At 39.1% G+C, this 21,576-nt stretch overlaps 2 protein-coding genes across 2 annotated transcripts in view; both read right to left on the reverse strand.

Annotated features, from left to right (window-relative positions):
- Positions 1–7,701, reverse strand: part of LOC142183466 (alpha-2-macroglobulin-like) — a 35,512-nt gene extending 27,811 nt beyond the window's left edge. The window contains exons 1-8 of the mRNA XM_075258566.1: positions 7,634–7,701; positions 6,916–7,099; positions 3,213–3,372; positions 2,381–2,433; positions 2,088–2,108; positions 1,654–1,807; positions 1,491–1,575; positions 227–344 (exon numbers count right to left, since the gene is read on the reverse strand). Coding sequence (XP_075114667.1) covers positions 227–344; positions 1,491–1,575; positions 1,654–1,807; positions 2,088–2,108; positions 2,381–2,433; positions 3,213–3,372; positions 6,916–7,099; positions 7,634–7,701 — 843 coding nt within the window. The remainder of the gene's footprint in view (positions 1–226; positions 345–1,490; positions 1,576–1,653; positions 1,808–2,087; positions 2,109–2,380; positions 2,434–3,212; positions 3,373–6,915; positions 7,100–7,633) is intronic.
- Positions 7,702–12,883: 5,182 nt separating this feature from the next.
- The window catches only part of LOC142219118 (alpha-2-macroglobulin-like), a 35,354-nt gene continuing 26,661 nt past the window's right edge, over positions 12,884–21,576 (reverse strand). Inside the window, 13 exon segments of the mRNA XM_075288084.1 lie at positions 12,884–12,933; positions 13,159–13,261; positions 13,483–13,551; positions 13,961–14,051; positions 14,885–15,012; positions 15,642–15,863; positions 16,383–16,591; positions 17,158–17,320; positions 18,110–18,184; positions 18,391–18,547; positions 18,844–18,925; positions 20,335–20,511; positions 21,362–21,445. Coding sequence (XP_075144185.1) covers positions 12,884–12,933; positions 13,159–13,261; positions 13,483–13,551; positions 13,961–14,051; positions 14,885–15,012; positions 15,642–15,863; positions 16,383–16,591; positions 17,158–17,320; positions 18,110–18,184; positions 18,391–18,547; positions 18,844–18,925; positions 20,335–20,511; positions 21,362–21,445 — 1,610 coding nt within the window.

The following is a 21,576-nucleotide window of genomic DNA, read 5'->3' on the forward strand; positions in this document are numbered from 1 at the left end:
TACAAAATGTGCTGACCAGAGCTCGTTCTACCCCGGCATTCTTACACGGGCCGACGTAGAGGACATGTGGAAGGCAAAAGCCATGCTGTTACTGCCCATCTACAGCAGAGCCCTTATTAACCTGTCAAGTATGGACAACCAAATGGGTTGACTGAAGTCTGCATAGGTAATATCAGATAAAAAGAAACATTACCACAATAAAGAAGTATGGCAAATAATATCTCACCTCTCCTATCAATGTTAAGGAAATGGAAAGTTGAGGTTCCCCCTTTAAAATTGTGAAATACGGTTCACGACTAATACGGACTTCAACATTCCCATGCACTGGTTTCCCATATGTGTATCTAATAGATTAGAGTAAAATGATAAGGATATATTGTAAGAAAAAAAATGGAAAGATATTGTTATCAACTGTTATAGATTTGTGCTATAAATTTCTGGTGTAGGCGGGGTTGGATCCAGGTTTCTGTGGGGCCTTGGGTGACAGAGACTCAGTAGACCAGTTTGCGGAGCGACCCATGCAATGGCAGTATGCTGCTCTTAAATTTGCTGCAGCAGAAAACCTGTTGGGGCTGTGCTTGGTGGCATGTGACCAATCAAGGTGACATCATCAATACATGAAAGAGGCCACAATACTTGAGTGCTGTGGTCCTTTCAAACAGCTGTTCAGCAGGGGTTTGCGGGTGCCAGACCACAATCATTCTCATATTGATGACCGATCCCATGGCTATATTATCAATATATAAATAATAAAAAAAACCTCTTTAAGCACCTCTAAATATATTTTGTATCCTCCTTGTGTTGACCGGATTTACCAGCCTGCACCTTAGCACTATAGTTATTTATTAGTTATTTATGATGTGAAGAGTCCCTACTAGGGTTGAGCGATCGGGATTGGAAAAGATCGGATTCCGATCGGTGATCGAGTAAATTTCAGGATCGCAATCGGAATTCCGATCCCAATCTTTTCCGGCAGGATTGAGGTCGGAGGTTATTTCCCACAATGCTTGCCTACTGGCCAATCATTGTGGGAAAAGCTAACATTAGGGTTGAGCGATCGGGATCGGAAAAGATCAGATCCCGATCGGCGATCAAGCAAATTTCATGATCGTGATCGGCTGGAAAATAATCGAAAATCGGATTTTAAAAACAATCCAAAAATCTCAAGATTGGCTCAACCCCAGTACCAGCCTCACAGCAATATGCAATACTGTCCTCTAATGTAATCGGCACAGGACAGTATGTCACTGAGAGTCACGGATGCCTAGTAAAATAGATAACTATACTACTAGGAGTCCCACTCCCGGCATAAGGTAGAGACTGGTAAATCCGGCCAACACATGAACCAAGTCTCATGGCTGAATCTCGTTCCTAAGTGAATGCGCCTCAAGTCAAACATAAATCTAGTAAAATTTTATATATATATATATATATATATATATATATATATATATATATATATTAAAAAAGTCCTATTTTTTGGGACTCACTTTGCACAAACTTTAACTGGAAACTCATGAATGTTAATTGGAATAGACTTAGGAAAATGCATGGTGACCTCGAATTTTGGAAGTACTAAAAAGACACAATAGACACATGTTAGAAATATTAATAATATAAATATTAGATATTGGGCATAACGGGACTCCTCACCATATTCCTCCACAGTAAAGGTATGGGATGTGTCCTTCAGTTTGATGGAATATTCTCCTAATTTAGGCTCAGGGATAAGAGTAAAGGACATCTCAGCAATACCCTGCTCGAGCTTCACATTTAACCATTGTTTTATCCTGTTTTTATCTGGGTCCTAAACGTAACAATTTCACAATGAAAATGTCCATTATTTTATAAAATGTAAAAAGAAAAAAACAAAACAAAAACATTATTAATTGTTGCAAACTGAAAAGCATTAATGTTTCATATTTAAATATCTAATACATTAATTATTATTATTATTATTATTATTATTATTATTATTATTATTATTATTATTATTATTATATATTTTGTGTATTTCTTACATCATTATTATATTATATTATATTATATTATATTATATTATATTATATATTTTGTGTATTTCTTACCTGCACTTCCACCACTGGAATCTAAGGGGAAAAAAAACAGTTTTTAAAAAAAATAATTTTTTTAAGTTCTTTAAAAAAAAAAAAAAAAAAAAAAAGAGAATTTTTGCTAATGTTTAACTAGGAATGCTGATAAATTTATTTTTTGATGTACAGCAATTCTCAGTTTTAGGGAACAAAATGTTTGTGGTGGAACATTCCGTGATTTTATTTTATTTTTTATAGCAATGTACATAAGGCCAAATGCCTTTTTTTTTTTCTTACTTTTCCGCTGTCATTTTTTCCTTTAATCTTACCAATGTATTTTCAGGTTTGAAATCTTCATTAAGGCTCAGAATTCTGAATTTCACTGTGACAAAAAAAGCCAAAACTAAGTCAATGGAAGATTCTTTTTTAGGGCCCCTTCACACCGAGGTTACGCTTTTTTTTTTTGCAAAAAATTACATTGGATTTTTTAACTATGCAATCCTCAGTGTTTACACATTTACAGCTGTCACGTGTGATAGTTTATTAATCTATTATCTACTTGCGTATTCTCCTTCTTGACATAAATTCTTTCACACGGAGTTTACGCTCCGTGTATTCTGTCTACGCTCCGCTTATTTTGTTCATTTTACATGTGCAAAATACACGTGTAAAATGTAGTTAGCCATTGAGTTTAATGGCATGTTCGTATAACGCATGTCTTTTTGCAAAAAGACGCGTGCAAAAAGACGCGCGTTACACGAACATGCCATTGAACTCAATGGCTAACTGCATTGTACACATGTAAAACGTACAGAATACACCGAGCATGTGAAGGGGTCCTTACATGTGTAAAATGAACAAAATGCGGAGTGTAGACAGAATACACGGAGCGTAAACTCTGTGTGAAAGAATTTATGTCAAGAAGGAGAATACGCAAGTAGATAATAGATTAATAAACTATCACACGTGACAGCTATAAATGTGTAAACACGGAGGATTACATAGTTAAAAATTCCAATGTAATTTTTTGCAAAAAAAAAAAATATTGAATAGCTAATGATAACTGTAAAATATAGAATCTCATCCCCCTGAAATTACTTTACCTGTTTAGTGTTGTAGAACCTGTAACCCCCCCCCCCCCCCCATCTCGAAGGTTCTTACCCTCTTGTCCCGGTTTGTACATAGGTTTGTCAGTCTGGACTAGAATTTTTGATAATAACTTCTTTACAAGAACTTTAGTAGTTTTGTTTACTGAGTCCTCTGAATTTTCAATTGTTAGAGTTACTGTGCCGACCGCCTCATTTTCTTCAGTAATAGGAACCTACAGATAGAAAGTTAATATAGTTGCTTAGATTAACAACTGCTTGACGTTTTATTACATTAACAATATATCTGCACTTTTCACTCTACTAAGCTTCATCATAGTCTAACAAAGGCTAATTCTATATGTTGTGTGTGTGTGTGTGTGTATATATATATATATATATATATATATATATATATATATATATATATATATATATATATATATATATATATATAGTAAGCTGATGGCTGGTCAGGCAATGGAGGGGGTGTACATCTCGCCCAGACTACTCAGGTAGGTGAGATGAGAAAACTCCAGGAATGTTTGTTCTCAGCAGACAACTTTAGTCTGCTGAGCATTTTGGTAAATGCTCAGTATTAGGCTGGATTTTTAGGAATGGCAGGTAGGTTGGTAGTGGGACCTGTCATTCCACCCCCCTCCAGTCCACACTTTGGGGATGTTCTGGCAGCGACTCAGCTGCAGAGAGTCTCCTCATCAAGGAGGCTTAAGAAGCCAGCTCCAGCAGCAACACTTTGGCAGAGCTTGGCTGGAGAGCAAACAGAGAGGTCATATTTGTGGAGCTGTGTCCTGAATGATTCCTCTGGTTTTTGGATTTCTGTTATTCTAGATGAGGTAACTTATTCTATGTTTAGTTAGCACCTAGCCGGGCAGGGATTTATTTTTGTATTGTTTCCTTTTGTTACTACACTATATTTTTGAGTGAAAATAAAACTCTATCTTTGTTTTGGACTAAAGAAACTGGACTTGTGTGTCTATGCCACCCCACCTAGCAACCCCAGACCCTGACAATATATATATATATATATATATATATATCTCTGTGTGTGTGTGTTTGTATATATAGGAGGTGTAGTGGGATGCTGGGAGGAACTGCCACGAAAAGCACTGACACTCCCACAACCAGAAACTAGACACCATCAAATATGTCCAAATCCTTAAAATATGTCGAATGGTCAAAATGGTACAAAAACACATAAAGGCACTCAGCTATGTTTCTTCATATAACAAGCATTTCCTGCCTTTAGTCTCATTTTCTTAGTCCTGGAAAAAACAAACATTTAACCAGCCCGTGGTAGATCCAAGATTTAAATCTATTGGAGGGGATTGAAAATTTTGCTTTGTGTGTGTGGCCATGTTTTGTGACGTCTTTTCACTAGCCACTGGTCATACCAGCCGAACAAACTATGGATCCTGTTGCTATCATTGAGTACGTTCTTGATTTTATATATATATATATATATATATATATATATATATATATATATATATATATATATATATATATATATATATTAGCAGGAGGACCCGGCTTCGCACAGGTATATTTCATTTTTTGTTTATGTAGTGGCCCCTTAAGAATCATCCAGTTTTGCACTGGTGTATTTTGTATATCGTTTGTGTGTTTCCATAAGCATCTCAATTCGCATATCAGTGAAAAACCTGCGATCGATTGTTATGGAGACCTGGAGTAAAGCTGTGTGTATGTGACCTTGTGTAACCGTGTCATCCACAGCACCCTGTGTTTAAAGCTGACATAAGGCAGTGAAGAAAAATGGCTGGGTTGCTATGGAAACATGGAGTAAATTTCTAATATGTGGCACTCTGTGCAGAGCCGTGTATCTAATCCTCCATCGTGTGGTATTGTGTGAAGACGCGTGTATCTAATCCTCTGGCGCTTGGTACTGTGTGCAGACATGCGTATTTAATCCTCCCGCGTGTGGTACTGTGTGCTGACTTGTGTATCTAATCATGCAGCATGTGGTACTGTGTGCAGATGTGCATATCCAATTCCCTAGTGTGTGATACTGTGTGCTCACTTGTGTATCTAATCCTCCAGCATGTGGTACTGTGTGCAGAGGCACGTATCTAATCCTCCAGTGTGTGGTACTGTGTGCAGACAGGCGTATCTAATCCTTTGACATGTAGTACTGTGTGCAGACGCGTGCATCTAACCCTCCCCGTGTGATATTGTGCGCAGTAGTGTATATCTAATCCTTCGGCATGTAGTATTGTGTGCAGTGGCACGTATCTAATCCTCCATCATGTGGTATTGTGTAAAGACGTACGTATCTAATCCTCCGGTGTGTGGAAGTGTGTATAGACGCACGTATCTAATCCTCCAGTGTGTGGTACTGTGTGCTGACATGCGTATCTAATCATCTGGCATGTGGTACTGTGTGCAGACACGTGTATCTAATCATCTGACGTGTGGTATTGTTTGCAGGGGCACGTATCTAATCCTACATTGTGTGGAATTGTGTAAAGACATGCGTATCTAATCCTGCAGCACGTGGTATTGTGTAAAGATGTGCATATCCAATCCTGTGGCATGTGTAACCGTGTATAGATACACATATCTAATCCTCTGGTGTGTAAAACTGTGTGAAGACACATGTATCTAATCCTCCTGCATGTAGAATTGTGTGTAGATGCGTGTATCTAATCCTGTGGCATGTGTAACTGTGTGCAGATGTGCGTATCTAATCCTCCAGGTGTGGTACTGTGTGCAGACTTACATATCTAATCCTCCGTCCGACGCGTGGTACTGTGTAAAGACGCGTGTATCTAATACTCTGGCATATGGTACTGTGTGCTGACTTGTGCATCTAATCCTCCAGGATGTGATGCTGTGTGTAGACGTGTGTATCTAATCCTCTAGAATGTGGAACTGTGTGCAGACGCATGTATGTAATCTTCCGGCATGTGTTACTGTGTGCTGACGTGTATCTAATCCTCCAGTGTGTGGTACTGTGTACAGACACGCATATCTAATCCTGCCACGTGTGGTACTGTGTGCTGACATATGTATCCAATCCTCTGGCATGTGGTACTGTGTGCAGACGCGTGTATGTAACCCTCCCTGTATGGTATTGTGTGCAGATGTGTGTATCTAATCCTCCATTGTGTGGTATTTTGTGCAGATGCGTGTATCTAATCCTCCAGCATGTGGTATTGTGTGCAGTGGCGCATATCTAATCCTCCAGTGTGTGGTACACAAAATATACAAACAAATATAATACTAACAATGACCAACAGGCACAATGGGACAGAGGGCCCTGCCTGCAAGGGCTTATAATCTATGAGGGAAGAGGGATAGAGACAGAAGGAGAGGGGTCAGGCTGTTCAGATGGTGGTGTGGTGACAGTAGTGTTATTGGAGGTTGTAGGCCTTCCTGAGTCCGGCTTCATCGTCATCTTCCTCCTGCGGTTCAAATCTGATTGGTCCGGATTTGAACTGCCGGAAGAAGAGGACGATGAAGCCGGGGAAGAGCCAGGACCGGAGGGCATCACTGAAAGAAGAAAGAAGAGGAAGGCGTGCCAGAAGATGACGTTGGATCGTGCATCACTGCCCACCGTGCACGATAAGTATAATTTACCTATGTGTTTTTAGAGTTTTATTTTAAAACGGTGGTGGTGGTGGTGGGGGGGGGTAAAATAACTTTAGTGGTGCCTGAATAGCCTTTTTAAAGGCTATGCATGCATATGCGGGGCTCATACGGCATAATTTTGCTAATAGAGCTCCTTTAAGGCCTCTTACCTGGACACTGTGGCAAGTGAATATGGAGTCTTGCTGGAATTTTTCATCTATAAGTGAGGTGTCCTTGGTGTCCAGGTTTAGAGAGACTTTCACATGGGTTTCTCCTTTACATCCTTCCACTTGTACACAAAAGTTTTCAGCATGATCGGCGCGCAACTCTGATGAGAAGATGGCGGCATAGTGCCTGGCAAGAATGACATCAAAGAGAGTATATCACTATAAGGAGTATGAGGTGACTTATGGCAACAAGATAACTACTGGACATCTATATAGCATTGCGTTACATGTAACAGAGCACTATGTAATTCCTATGGCATTGTCTGTTGTATAGAAACATATATATGCATATGGAGTATTAGTAGATGGTATAAGGAGCTCCTATATTAACGTCTGTAGACTGTGTATGTGTATCCATTACATGTTTAAGTTTCTATAATGTCCCTCATCTTTTAGTACTAAGATTCATCATTTAAAATTGCAGATAAAAGTCATAAAAAAATGTAAAAAAGATATTAATTAAACTAAGTAACCAACCAACCAGTTACATGAAGTCAATTGTGTTTGTATAGAATGTAGGGATGATGCACAGTAAATACAATCCCCATGTAGCATCAATGTTTTTCGTTCCAGAATTATAGGAACTAAAGAAAATACAGCATGATATAATAAAAAAAAAATCTATAAAATATGACAAATTTAACACAAGTATTGTACTTACAGCTTTGCATCTAAAGCCCCCAAGATCTGCACTATAAGCAGCCCCGCACAGACCCTCCAGTGCACCATCGTGGAAGTGGACAGGACAGTGACTTCTATGTGTGGTCTTTGCAATATTTTATATGGTTTTTACTCCCCCAGGACTTGTCTTTCATTCGTGGCCTCACTATGGACATTGTACATCAGTCTGGCGTTACAAATATTTGTAAAGCATGACCGGTTGGTTAAAGGCTTTGGACAGATTTCATACAGATAAAACATTTTGGCCAGTGTTGAGTTTGTGAGCGCACCGGAAATATCCTAGAACCCCTGCTATTCTATTAGGATGCATGGATATAGAGTATAGTAGTACTACAGTCCTATGAAAAAGTTTGGGCCCCCCTATTAATCTTAATCATTTTTAGTTCTAAATATTTTGGTGTTTGCAGTAGCCATTTCAGTTTGCTATATCTAATAACTGATGGACACAGTAATATTTCAGGATTGAAATGAGGTTTATTGTACTAACAGAAAATGTGCAATATCCATTAAACCAAAATTTGACCGGTGCAAAAGTCTGGGCACCTCAACAGAAAAGTGACATTAATATTTAGTAGATCCTCCTTTTGCCTGTAGTTGCTCCTTGTAGCTTTTAATCAGTTCCTGGATCCTGGATGAAGGGATTTTGGACCATTCCTCTTTACAAAACAATTCAAGTTCAGTTAAGTTAGATGGTCGCCGAGCATGGACAGCCCGCTTCAAATCATCCCACAGATGCTCAATGATATTCAGGTCTGGGGACTGGGATGGCCAGTCCAGAACATTGTAATTGTTCCTCTGCATGAATGCCTGAGTCGATTTGGAGCGGTGTTTTGGATCATTGTCTTGCTGAAATATCCATCCCTGGCGTAACTTCAACTTCGTCACTGATTCTTGAACATTATTCTGAAGAATCTGCTGATACTGAGTGGAATCCATGCGACCCTCAACTTTAACAAGATTCCCGATGCCGGCATTGGCCACACAGCCCCAAAGCATGATGGAACCTCCACCAAATTTTACAGTGGGTAGCATGTGTTTTTCTTGCAAAGCTGTTTTTTTGGACGCCATGCATAACGCCTTTTTGTATGACCAAACAACTCAATCTTTGTTTCATCAGTCCACAGGACCTTCTTCCAAAATGAAGCTGGCTTGTCCAAATGTGCTTTTGCATACCTCAGGTGACCCTGTTTGTGGCGTCCTTGCAGAAACGGCTTCTTTCTCATCACTCTCCCATACAGCTTCTCCTTGTGCAAAGTGCGCTGTATTGTTGACCGATGCACAGTGACACCATCTGCAGCAAGATGATGCTGCAGCTCTTTGGAGGTGGTCTGTGGATTGTCCTTGACTCTTCTGACCATTCTTCTTCTCTGCCTTTCTGATATTTTTCTTGGCCTGCCACTTCTAGGCTTAACAAGAACTGTCCCTGTGATCTTCCATTTCCTTACTATGTTCCTCACAGTGGAAACTGACAGGTTAAATCTCTGAGACAACTTTTTGTATCCTTCCCCTGAACAACTATGTTGAACAATCTTTGAGAGCGGGCTGTCCATGCTCAGTGACCATCAAACTGAACTGAACTTGTATTGTTTTGTAAAGAGAAATGGTCCAAAATCCCTTCATCCAGGATCCAGGAACTGATTAAAAGCTACAGGAAGTGACTAGAGGCAAAAGGAGGATCTACTAAATATTAATGTCACTTTTCTGTTGAGGTGCCCAGACTTTTGCATCGGTCAAATTTTGGTTTAATGGATATTGCACATTTTCTGTTAGTACAATAAACCTCATTTCAATCCTGAAATATTACTGTGTCCATCAGTTATTAGATAGATCAGACTGAAATGGCTGCTGCAAACACCAAAATATTTAGAACTAAAAATGATTAAGATTAATAGGGGGGCACAAACTTTTTCATAGGACTGTATATAGTAAAAGATGGCGGCCATAATAAGGTCTCTGCTGTCTCACCCCTTGTACAGATGGGTCCTCTTTTGCCTTCACTTAAATTTGGTTAAATGGTTTTCCCTTGAACATAACCAGAAGGTCAAAACCTAAAACCCCCCTTGAATTAGACCACCTAGCCTCAGTGGGATCTTCTTTAACCTAAAAACAGTACTACAGACCTTTAGCTGTAATGTGTATATATAGGACAACTGATGGATCATCTTTTATGTCATTTTTAATGAGAACAAATAAAGCTACTTTACTTACAGTTTTGCTTCTGATGCCCCCAAGATCTGCAGTAAGATCAACCCCAGACAAAAGGTCCCGCTTCAGGACATGATTGTGCAGGTGGACAGGATAATAATTTATCTTATATGGGTATTGTGTATGTGTATCCTATATGTGTATCATACCAATGTATTGTACGTCTTTCTTCTTATGTGTATGTTCTTATATGTGTATGTTATATGTGTATCGTCTTATATGTGTATCCTATATATGTATTGTATGTATATTTTATATGTGTATTTTATATGTGTATCTTCTTATATGTATGTATCTTATATGTGTATTGTATATGTGTATCTTATTTTTGTATCTTACGTTTATCTTTTACGTGTATCCTATATGTGTATTGTAATACGTGTATCTTCTTATATGTGTATCTTATATATGTATCGTATATGTGTATCTTATATGTGCATCTTGTTATATGTGTATCTTCTTATTTGTGTATCTTATATGGGTATCTTCCTATACATGTATATTATAAGTGGTATCTTCCTATAAGTGTATTTTGTATGTGCATCTTCTTATGTGTATATTGTATGTGCATCTTATATGTATATCATATATAAGTATCTTCCTATACATGTATATTACATGTGTATCTTCTTATACGTGTATCTTCTTACATGTGTATATCTTATGTGTATCTTTATACGTGTATTGTATATGTCTATATTATATGTGTATTATGTATGTGTATCTTCCTATACATATATATTACATGTGTATCCTCTTACACGTGTCTGCCTCAATATTTACATGTATTGTCTGTAAACTCTCGATTGGTTTTCACAATTGCATGAACAATATGACGATTACAAAGTAACTCAGTACAACAAATATTTACCCAAAACTAACCGGAAAGCTCAAGGTTCTAGAAGGATTTCGCAAGGATCCAATAATACGTTTTGAGCCAATATTCAGGAAGTATTTTTACATGAATGTAATGTTTAATTTATCCATGTTAACCCCTTCAGGACTGAGATATTGCTGGCTGAAGTGAATTTGCTATCATGAGCACAATGTCTTACTTTATTGATGTGGACATGGAGCGGATATTAGTTCATTAACCCTTAACAATCAGCCTGTTGATCCTAAATCACAGTTTTTATCACTTGCAGTGACTTCTTAGTGTTTGCGGGACAAATTGTACTTTCTACTGGCGCCACTTAATATTTTGGACAACGTATTGGAAAGCTAGAAAAAAATTCAGAATGGGGGGGGAATTGGAGAAAAAAAAAGGATTTACATTCCTTGGATCATCTTTGGGTTAATAAGTTAAAAACTTTTGAACCTTATTGGCCTAGGTTTGTGCAAAGACGTGAATGCTTTATGAATAGCATCATGCAGGAAAAACTACATAAGTTTTGAAAACATTTATGTTGTGTTTTTTGTTTTTTTAAAAGCATGTGTAGGTTCCAGGAAGCATGAATTTTTTAATGCGTTAAATTAAATACAAGTTTAATTTTTAGCTAATCTTTAGAAAAAATTTCTCACATAGGTCATCGTGTATTTTTGGACAGAAACAGTTTCCTTCTCTTTGGGAAATAACCACATTACTACTAAGTGTCAGACACAGGTTTGATATTTTATTTGCTCTTTTTGTTGCTGTTACAGATGTCAGACGTAGTCCCCGGTGTTGAGTTGCAGGGACTTGTGCGGTATACACAACAGCCAGGTCTGAGCAGGAACTTCTAGACTAATCTGCAGTAAAACAAATAACAGGAGTCGGGTTATATAGAGAATAGAAACACACTAAGACTGAACATTACATTATATTGGGCTCTGAGTTACTATCACATGGCTGACTAAGTTTTCTATTGATGTCTCAATCTGACTCATGTCCTGACGATAAGGCTCCTGGTTGGAGGGCCTGTGATGGTAGGTGCAGAGATGAGACTCAGGAGACAGGTTGGCTGACAAGATACTGGAGGTCATAGGTCTTTAGGAGCTTTGTCCAGGACTGGAACTGACCTTTTAGTTAGTGCTTCCCATATGGTAGTCTGTGTCTCCCTTGCTGGGGAAGACTTCCTCTCCAACTGAGTCTGCAATGTTCGGACTGGACTGGGGGAGGCAGATCCAAAAATAATCCCCCATCTCATAACTGTGCAACTATAGCTGCCCTTGAGCAGTCTTGTTGACCAGTCTAGCCAGGGACTCTGACTCTGTCCCCACACTTCTCTCCTCCACACTCTCCTTGCTGAGAAGAGTTAACTAATAGAGATGAGCGAGTAGTACTCGATCGAGTAGGTATTCGATCGAATACTACTGTATTCGAAATACTCGTGCTCGATCGAGTACCACTCGCTATTCGAAAGGAAAAGTTCGATGCAGAACCAGCATTGATTGGCCGAATGCTATACAGTCAGCCAATCAATGCTGGTTCTTCTCCTACCTTTAGAAGTCTTCTCTGTGCAGCTTCCCCGCGGCGTCTTCCGGCTCTTCATTCACTCTGCCAGGCATCAGGCCTGGACAGAGCCGACTGCGCATGTCCGCTTGTAGTGCGGGCATGCGCAGTCGGCTCTGCCCAGGCCCGATGCCTGGCAGAGTGAATGAAAAGCCGGAAGACGCCGCGGGGACGCTGCAAGGAGAAGACTTCTCGGAGGATCCAGCCCGACCCTCACTCATGGACTTGGTAAGTATAATTTGATCGAACGTTGCCTACCCCTGAAACGAGCATTTTCCCCCCATAGGCTATAATAGGGTTTGATATTCAATTCGAGTAGTCGAATATTGAGGGGCTACTCGAAACGAATATCGAACCTCGAACATTTTACTGCTCATCTCTATTAACTAATTTCCCCTTCCTAGCCCATGGAGGAAGAGACCGACTGTCTCTTCTCCTGCCCGACTCAGACTTACTAAGTTACAAGTGCTCATTCTCCAACTCCAATATTCGCTCCAGTAAAGATAAAGATATTTATTATATACATGCAAGAATATCAATGTTGTGTACACAGGCAAATACAGTAGGACACCATATTTATAAGCAAATGAGAATTCAGTTACCTTCACTACAAGGGTGCTTGTATTCTACAGAGGTATGATCATCTGGAAGACAAAAATAGCCGTCTTAATCCCTATGCTGTAATACTGAGCATTATAAGAATATTGTTATCTAATAGGGTTACATAAGGATATGGCCCATCAAACTCAACCTGTACCAATACAGTGTGGACCCAGAAGAAGGCAAAATACCATCCAAACACATCACTAGCTTAGGAATTCTCTAACAATTGCTACAATTTAACATCTAGACAAAAAGAGGAGATTTACCCGTGTGATAGTAATCATACAATGTTTTTGAGGCCGGTTTTAGGTCCTTCACCACAATGTCCTGTTCCACGATGAAGGAGAAGTTTATTGGATCAGGACCAATCTAAGCGAGATAATATCATCGTGAGTAAAACCCTAATGGTTCTGAAAGCTATCAGAGAACTTTCCAGAGACGCAGATATCCAATTTTCTTGAAAATATACCGCTTAACATTTAGCTAAAGATTAGTAGATGTGGATAGTTTTCACAGAAGAATCTTAAGTGTTCTTAGAAGTAACCATAAAGCAGTTCCAACATTATAGTTATAATAAGACAGATACCAACCTCGTTCAGGTAAAAAGTCACCAGGTCAGGCGCTATCTCACATCGCTGGACTAACTTGTCCTCCTCCAGCTGTGAAGAAAAAACGGTGTTATGGCTGATATTACAATAATAAGAAAAATTTTAGACTTCAAATAAAATATTTTCTACATATCAGGCAGTTGTCCTCCAAGAAATGCTCATGTTTAGCAAAAAGTTATTGTAAGAGAACTTATTGTTCAGATAAATGGACTTGAAGTGCAATACCAAAGACAGCCTACGGGCACAAGTGGCGCTATTTCTGGAATCTCTTTTATGATGGCCTTTCATTGTGTATTAGGAACCCCAAATCATTATAGAAGGACTTACTCACATATTACACTGCATCAGACTTCCTACCAGAGGTGTCATTAAAAGCTCTTGCACCCCCAAAACAAAATCTATAAAAGGGCCCCTCGCCCATTACATTTATAATATGAGAGGCTTCATTTCCGGATCTTACTTTCTCTATTGTGCTCTTCACTGGAACGTAGCCAGACAACATCTTGACTTCAATAATGGCCATGTTAGATTTCTCCCGGGTACCGGTATAGCTGTAACAGTAAAAGAAGTTATTCTGCTTTGGTCACTCTATAGATGAATATATTGTATAGGAATAATTTTTGAGAATATTCAAAATTTTTCTTAGATTTTGGTAGATGAGATTGTAATATTATGGACTCCCCAGGGGTCAAATTGACTGGTTTTCAGTCTGGTTTGCAAGACCATGACCATTATATTAGTCATGATGTGGACAATGCATTTACCAGTTGTTCCGGCTGGGACTCTTGGTCACGTCAGGATATCTAACTAACTTGTTTTTCACATTAGCTTCCGGGTCGAAGAGCAGCAATGACCGAAATGGGAATATACAGTTCTGATGTTCTGACAGATAGAGTTTGACAGCCCAAACAGTACAAGGTCGCGAGAATTTACCAAATTAAAGCAAAAGTTTTTCAATTGTGAGTGGATGTGCGCTGGAACCCAAGTGAAGAAGAACAAGATCCTCACATGCTAGGAGAGGGGAGGAGGGAGTCATAAGAGAGGTGATGACCATTAAAGCTAACCAATTACATCAAAAGTTAATTTATAAGAAACTGGCCCAGATTTCGCATTGTAGTTACGACTAGAATCTGGACTCTCCGACTTGCTAGACATAGGGTGGTGATTTTTCAGAAGAGGGGAGGACAAGTTTTGCATGCGCCAAAATTGTGCAGTAAAAGTCCCAGACCACTGAAAGTTCCTGCTCTCATGGTCGTATTCATTGCCAACCTATCGAAACAGAAGACTGTCACCACTAAGCCGGCTAGTGAAAAATCTGTAAAAAATTTGGAAATATTCTTACATGGTGAGAAAGGTAAAAAGAGTAAATAAAAAGAAAACTCACGCGGCATTGGTATGAACTTCAAACTTTGTCACTGGATCCTTTAGACAGTCATTATTTGAAGACGATTTTACACTTAAGGAGAAAGCGTCCTTAGCTCCGGGAGGAGGAACATTGTACCGCAATACCGCCTGTAAGTTGAAGAAGCCAATTACCATTATAAAGGTCTAAGTCACATATCACATAAAAATATGTCCCGGAACTTATGAACAGATATTGTTAGGAGATGGTTCTCAGATCTACTTTATATAACCCTGGACTAAGGAACCTACAGAACACGGCGTCTTCATTCCTCACTGGGTCATGAAGTTTCATACACAGTTGTAGGATTCATTTACTGATGCCATAGGCCATATTGAGCTCATAGAGGGAACCCCAATCTTGACAGAAAAAAGTATTAACGTGTACTGAAGAAGTACAGTGATCAATTCAATTTAATTTTTCTTTTGCAATTTTTACAAAATTAAAAAAAAATTTTTTTACAAAATTACAAAAATCAATTCAAATTTAATTTTTCTTTTGCAATTTTTACAAAATTGTAATGAAAACTACAAAGTTTTCATTACAATTTTTACAAAATTGCAAAAGAAAAATTAAATTTGAATCACAATAACCACGTACAAATACTCTAAATACTCTAGATCGACCATAAGGTCACCACACCTTGACCAAATGAATAGCCACCACTGATGGACAGGGTATTGGTCCTCAACTCATTGAGCATGTTTCATATCAAAAGGTTATCAATCTTTCTGCTCACCTGAACAAAAACACAACCAGCCCCTTTTGTTGTCACTGTATAGTCCTCAGGGATTTTAGGCAGTGTTACCCTTTGAACAAGGAGCCGATTATTCTTGTCGACATGGAATCCTGCCTTCTCATGCAATTCTGACATGGGGCTGACTTCCACTGTAACATCTCGTTGATCAGAAAATATCACCTCTCCATACTTGGCCATAGCATGAAGAGCCACCACTGTGTCCTTCAAAAGGAACCAGATATAAATTTACAATAGGAACAATAGGGACAAGTTATATTAGAGGTGGATAACATTTAGGTAAGTTCGATTTGTAAAAGAGACTTTTCAGAAAGTGCAATCCTTAAGTAAGACCTCGGAGGAAATAGACAAAATTTACTGAAAAAGTAAATGTGGGTTAGCGGCATTATCTTCCAAGACCCTCTGGGAAATGAATAAACCTTGTGAGCCTGATACTCACACAGAGCCATGTACAATACTTATTATATAGCTAAATCAAGTCTTGAGAGCAACAGAAACTCCTTCTCCAAGCACAACAAACCTACTTGTGTTGCTTATCCTTGAGATGTTTGAATTTTGAGATAACTTATGGTAAGATAACTTACAAAAATTTTGCTTGCCAAAAAGTAGATTAAAGTGAGCCTTGGAATACTGTCCACTGAATATGGGCACAGTCTTATCTGGAATGGCTGGCCAGATAACCATGATGGTATTATACTATACTGCTTAGATTCCTTTCTTTACCTGTGTAGAAGAGTAGCCTCCATATGGGTTCTGCTGCTTCATCAGCCAGTTCACAATCTGTGAAGCTTTGTCAATATCTGGAGATGGACAAAATAGAAAAGCCAGAAGCACATAGGAGGTCAACTCCACCTCTGCCGATGGAGCTCTATGCCAGTAGAAGTCCTGAGCATTCGGAGGACTAGAGTCCATCTTCCAGTGCAGCTCTCTATCTGTAATGGAAGTCCTTTAATAAACACTTTGATATAGTATATAATGGGATTATATACAGCATGGTTACTTAAGAAGCCCAACCCATGAATTGGTTAACGTGTACCTGGATGTATAGACAACAATAGATCGTATTAAAGAGATCTGTCTCCATCACTTATTAAAGGGATTCTATCATTGGGAAAACTAATTTTTAGCTAAGCTCTCACCTCCCCCTGTGTACACACAGCAGACAGTGCTCAGTGAACCTCCGGTACTCCGAGATGTCTAATTAGCATATCAATAAAAACGGGCTAAGTCAAAAGCGGCTGAGAAGATTAACAAATGAAAGGTATTTCTGGAATAGCCTTTCTCGAGGATATGCAAATATATTACAAATTAGTTTTCCCAATGATAGAGCCCCTTTAAGCTGTTATCCTACTCACTTTGAGTTTGAACTGGGCCAACCAATATAATAAAATAGCCCTGTTTTTACTCTTCAAAGTGCAACCTACTATTGTAAATTTACAATACGGAGAGAATGACCCCTTAGAGCATGCACTTTGTTTGCAGATTAATATTTTCTCACCTCCCCGCACGGCTTTCTTCTCCAATTTGTCCAACAAAGATTCCCTGAGTTCATTCTCCCCACACAATGAGAAGGTGTAGGCCAGCAGAGCCTGGGTGTATTCCTTGCTGACATCTGCACAGGATTTCTTCAGATAGGATATAGCTTTACTAAGTACGGGCTCCTGGGAGGAAATAAAGCAAAATTTATGACAAATCGATTCAGAAGTGACACCTATAAGGGAGCATAATTTCACTGTAATTTCACGATCGAAACCAAAATTGGGTGATAATAGCATAATGTTATTCAATGTGATGTCATGGTTCTTTCTGCCAATCATCACAAAAACCATTTATGGAGGTTTTCAAGTGCATTAATATGGAAAATTTCCCTTCCTTATATATAGTGCTTTATAATAGTGGTCTACTGTAGGCTATTGGTTAATACCTTCCTTCTCTGGTGACCTATGGAGATGCTTGAGTTAATATCAATATTTATTATCCATGGTTGGTTATTGTTCAAGGTTTCTGAGCTCGGGAGATCTAGGGTGGTTTGTAGTACAATATAATCATAGAGTTATGTAAGAAAAAAATTCATTTTGGGCTAGTATGTATGTAAGTATGGCTAGTGCTTGTTTTTTCAACAGACTCTTGTCATTTGTGTTGGAAACCATTAGTTGAAGATTTCCCATTTTCTTGTTTGGTCGCTAATGTTGAAGAACGTTCAAGCTTCCTCCATCCAACATGAACTGTGCCCCTTTTCCAATTGGGTCCAATAGAGCTGTCTCTAGCATATAGTACATGAATCCTTGTGACCAGCCTCCACTTCACCTTCTCTTTCCCCTCGCCCAACTCCTTGGGTCACATTAGGACAATTAAACAGCTATGATTGTTAAGAACAAATTTACTAATGTTATAATATTTGGCTTGTAGTAAAATTCATCGCTTTGTCAAAACTCTATACAATAACTTACCTCCGGAGACATCCCGGCCTCCAAAAGGCACGAAGTTATGTAAGCCGTGAGCGATATTCCGTCTTCTACTCCTCCCTGTAACACAAAATAACATGTTTCACATTTTTATCAAAAAACATCACTCTTGTAAAATTTTTGCCCCAATGGCATCTATAAAGTCACAAACTGCAGGAGGTAGTCATGAATAAATCTCCCCATAATCTTTTTTTCCAATAATGTTTTATGTTGTATTGTGTTTATGACACACCTTGGACCATGATGTCCCCTCTATCACATCCTACCTTCATGGCATTATGAAAAAGCTTCCCGAAACTGCGGAAACTTCCATCATCTTCCTGATTGTTCTTCAGCCAGGAGAAGGAACGGTTTAGGTGACTTTCATCTATGAAGATATAAGGTCGGGCTTTGCTGAAGGACTTATATACAAATCCAGTCAACCTGTAGAAACACAACAGAGATATAGAAATGGACAATTTCTCCCCAACAGGGAATATGACAAAATAATTAACTTTTTCTCAAAAAAATGAGATTTTCTTTTAACCTTAATAATCTTATTACTAGTATAAATCAGTAGATAATAACCAATAAGAAAATACGTTGGCATAAATAATCCCATTCTACCACCCATGCCAAGATTGGCACGTGAACTGAAATTTTAGTCTAGAAGTTTTATCTTATTTATAATAGCTAGTAATGTCATGCACTATAAGACAAACATAGTCAGATCCACCAACCACGTGTTTCCCTCTGGGTCGCTGTTTCCAAAAGCGCTGTAAGATCCATCATGATGTTCATAAACCAGCTGACGCTGATACCCTGTAAAAAGTTTTTAAACATGATATACATACATATAGTTGAAAAGTTAGGGTCAGTTCACACAGTGGAAAGTGAAGAGGAAATTCCTACTCACTTTCCGCCTCTGGCTAACCATGACGAGATGCCGATGCAGCATACCGCTCCTGATTAGGCTCGGATGAATGGGCCTAACAGAAGGGAGTCTTGAGCCATGGAAGCCACGGCTGACTCTGTGGCGGAATCCACCTGAAGATTGGTCATGTTGCTTTTATTTCTGCTAGCTGAAAGAAATCGCCAGTGGAAAAAAAAATCTGCTAGTGACTCCTATTGAAATGAATGGCAGGCGTTTTTTTTAGGCGGATTTTGAGGCAGATTCCGAGTCAAAATCCACCTGCAAAAAAGTCTGTGTGAACTGACCTAAGAAATAGAAGTGTTAGGCTAAGGTTAAGAGTTTTCTTCAGTTCTTTGAACCCATTCCTTCTGTGGTCACTACTACACTGTCTACCAATAAGTATTTGGACACCTGTGGTAGAATAGAAGAACAACATTTATTCATATTCAATAGTTGGTAGAGCCTCCACGAGCGGCAATTACAGCCTCAACCCTCCGGGGCATGCTTTCCACAAGTCCTTGTATGATGGCTACTGGTATTTTATTCCATTTGGTTTGGAGAAGACAGGTAAGTTCTTTCACCGATTTTGGTCGGCTGCTGCAGCCCTTAGGTCAGCGAGTCAACTCGTCCCAGAGGTGCTCGATAAGGTTCAAGTCTGGGCTCTGGGCAGGCCAGTCCATTAACCTGATTGTCACTGTACCACGCCATGGTAGACCTCGCTACATGACAGCTGGCGTTGTCATCCTGGTTGGTCCGACCCATAGAACCGCCACAATGTAGGAAGCACACTGTTATCTAAAATAGTGCAATCATCGTAGGCGTTGAGTTCACCATGCATTGGAACCAAGGCGTGACGTACATCAAGACCGCAGATAACTTCATTTGCATGGGTGTCCAAATACTTATTTGTAGACAGTGTAGGTTTGACTTAAGAAATGGGCCCCAAAATGCAGCGTACATAGCGCCTTAGCCTTAAAATTTAACTCCCATTTTATTGATCTATTTTACTACTGTCTAGGGGGATTATTTGGTAAATGTTTTGGCATTATATTTAATTAACCTATCTAACTTAATTTTAATAGAAAACATATTAGCTGCCTATAAAATCAAATTTTTGACTGTGTTTTTATCTAGTTATAATTCCAGTAATTTTATAACTAATACTGCAAACCTCTCAGCATTCATGTGATACCAGAACTATATTTCTAGGGGTATAAAACTGGATATACAGCCATTTTAAGTGACCCCTCCTCTTGGCGAATGCTACAGCTCTACATAGTTAATTGAGTATAAGTGTTCAGGACTGAGAATTTCTCACCAATCTCCATGAACTTCTTGGCTCTGTTCAGGATTTCATCAGTCATTTGATAAGTCTTCTTTACATAATTCAGGATGAAGATATTGGGAGCAAAGAGAGCCATGTTCTGTTCGCCACATCCAAATGGCATGGCCAGGAGACGATCGAGGTTCTGCATAGGTTTGCCCATGAGATCTCCTGCAGGGTAATAAAAGGATTTCTATGTTACTATAAATTCCTAATAAACAGGGAAATAAAGGCAATCTTTCATATGGGGTTGCGAGAAGGTGACAGGCAGAGTGCTGGAGTCCTACTATAGATTCCTGACTTATGTATGGTCCTGGGTGGAACTTTAATAAGCTGCAGCCTAAGTGTGCGTCAAAGGTTCATTACTGGCCCATAAAAAGCTGCAGAGTCTGCACTTCAGGGCAGTTCCTGGGGGAGAGGACGTGCCTGGGTCTGTCCTGACACTGAGAGCTGGTAGTAAACCACATACACAGTTAGTGGTTTGTGTTTAGTTAGTGCTCAGACGAGCAGGATTTTGTTTGATGTTATTTTGCCTGAAGTTAAAGCTGTATTTTATTTTGCTCATTTTTGTGCCTGATGTAAAGGTTTATTTATTTTGCTGTTTATCTTAAATAAATCGCTTTGCTGCAAGATTTGTGTCTCGGACTATTGAGATCAAAGACATCTCTAATTCTGCAGTTACAGCAGGAACCCAGCTGTGTATTACAGTTTTGACCATGCATGTTACTCATGGAGGTTTTCAGAGTACTGAATAGACCAGTTCTGGCACAAGTCCTCACACAACGGCACTCAAAGGGATGCAGTGCCAGGATGGACCGGTGTCGAGATCCCGGGCAAGGTGACGGGTGCCTCCTGCTGAGTGATTTGCCGCTTCCGCTAAATGCCCTTACTATGTACCTACTGAACATATGCAACATTGTACTAGACTAAGGTTGAAGAACATAGTAGGACGTTTAGGGACATTGGCTATTTACTAATTTTTGTTGGATTAATAAGAAAACCCATACATTGTAGATCTTACCTGACACTGTCATATAAGCTCTTGCGGAATCCTTCAAAACATCAGCAGGGATCTTTAGAGATATTTCCTCCACTTTAGGATCGTCTATAATATAATAGCCAAAGGTTTTCTTCTAGTATAAATTAAATATTACATATACAAATCTTAACATTACGGTAATTCACCTTGACAAACACATTTCCACATCACCATCACTGGCAGAGCCTAATAGGAGT

Source organism: Leptodactylus fuscus, chromosome 10 (assembly GCF_031893055.1).
Source record: "Leptodactylus fuscus isolate aLepFus1 chromosome 10, aLepFus1.hap2, whole genome shotgun sequence".
NCBI classification, from domain to species: domain Eukaryota; kingdom Metazoa; phylum Chordata; class Amphibia; order Anura; family Leptodactylidae; genus Leptodactylus; species Leptodactylus fuscus.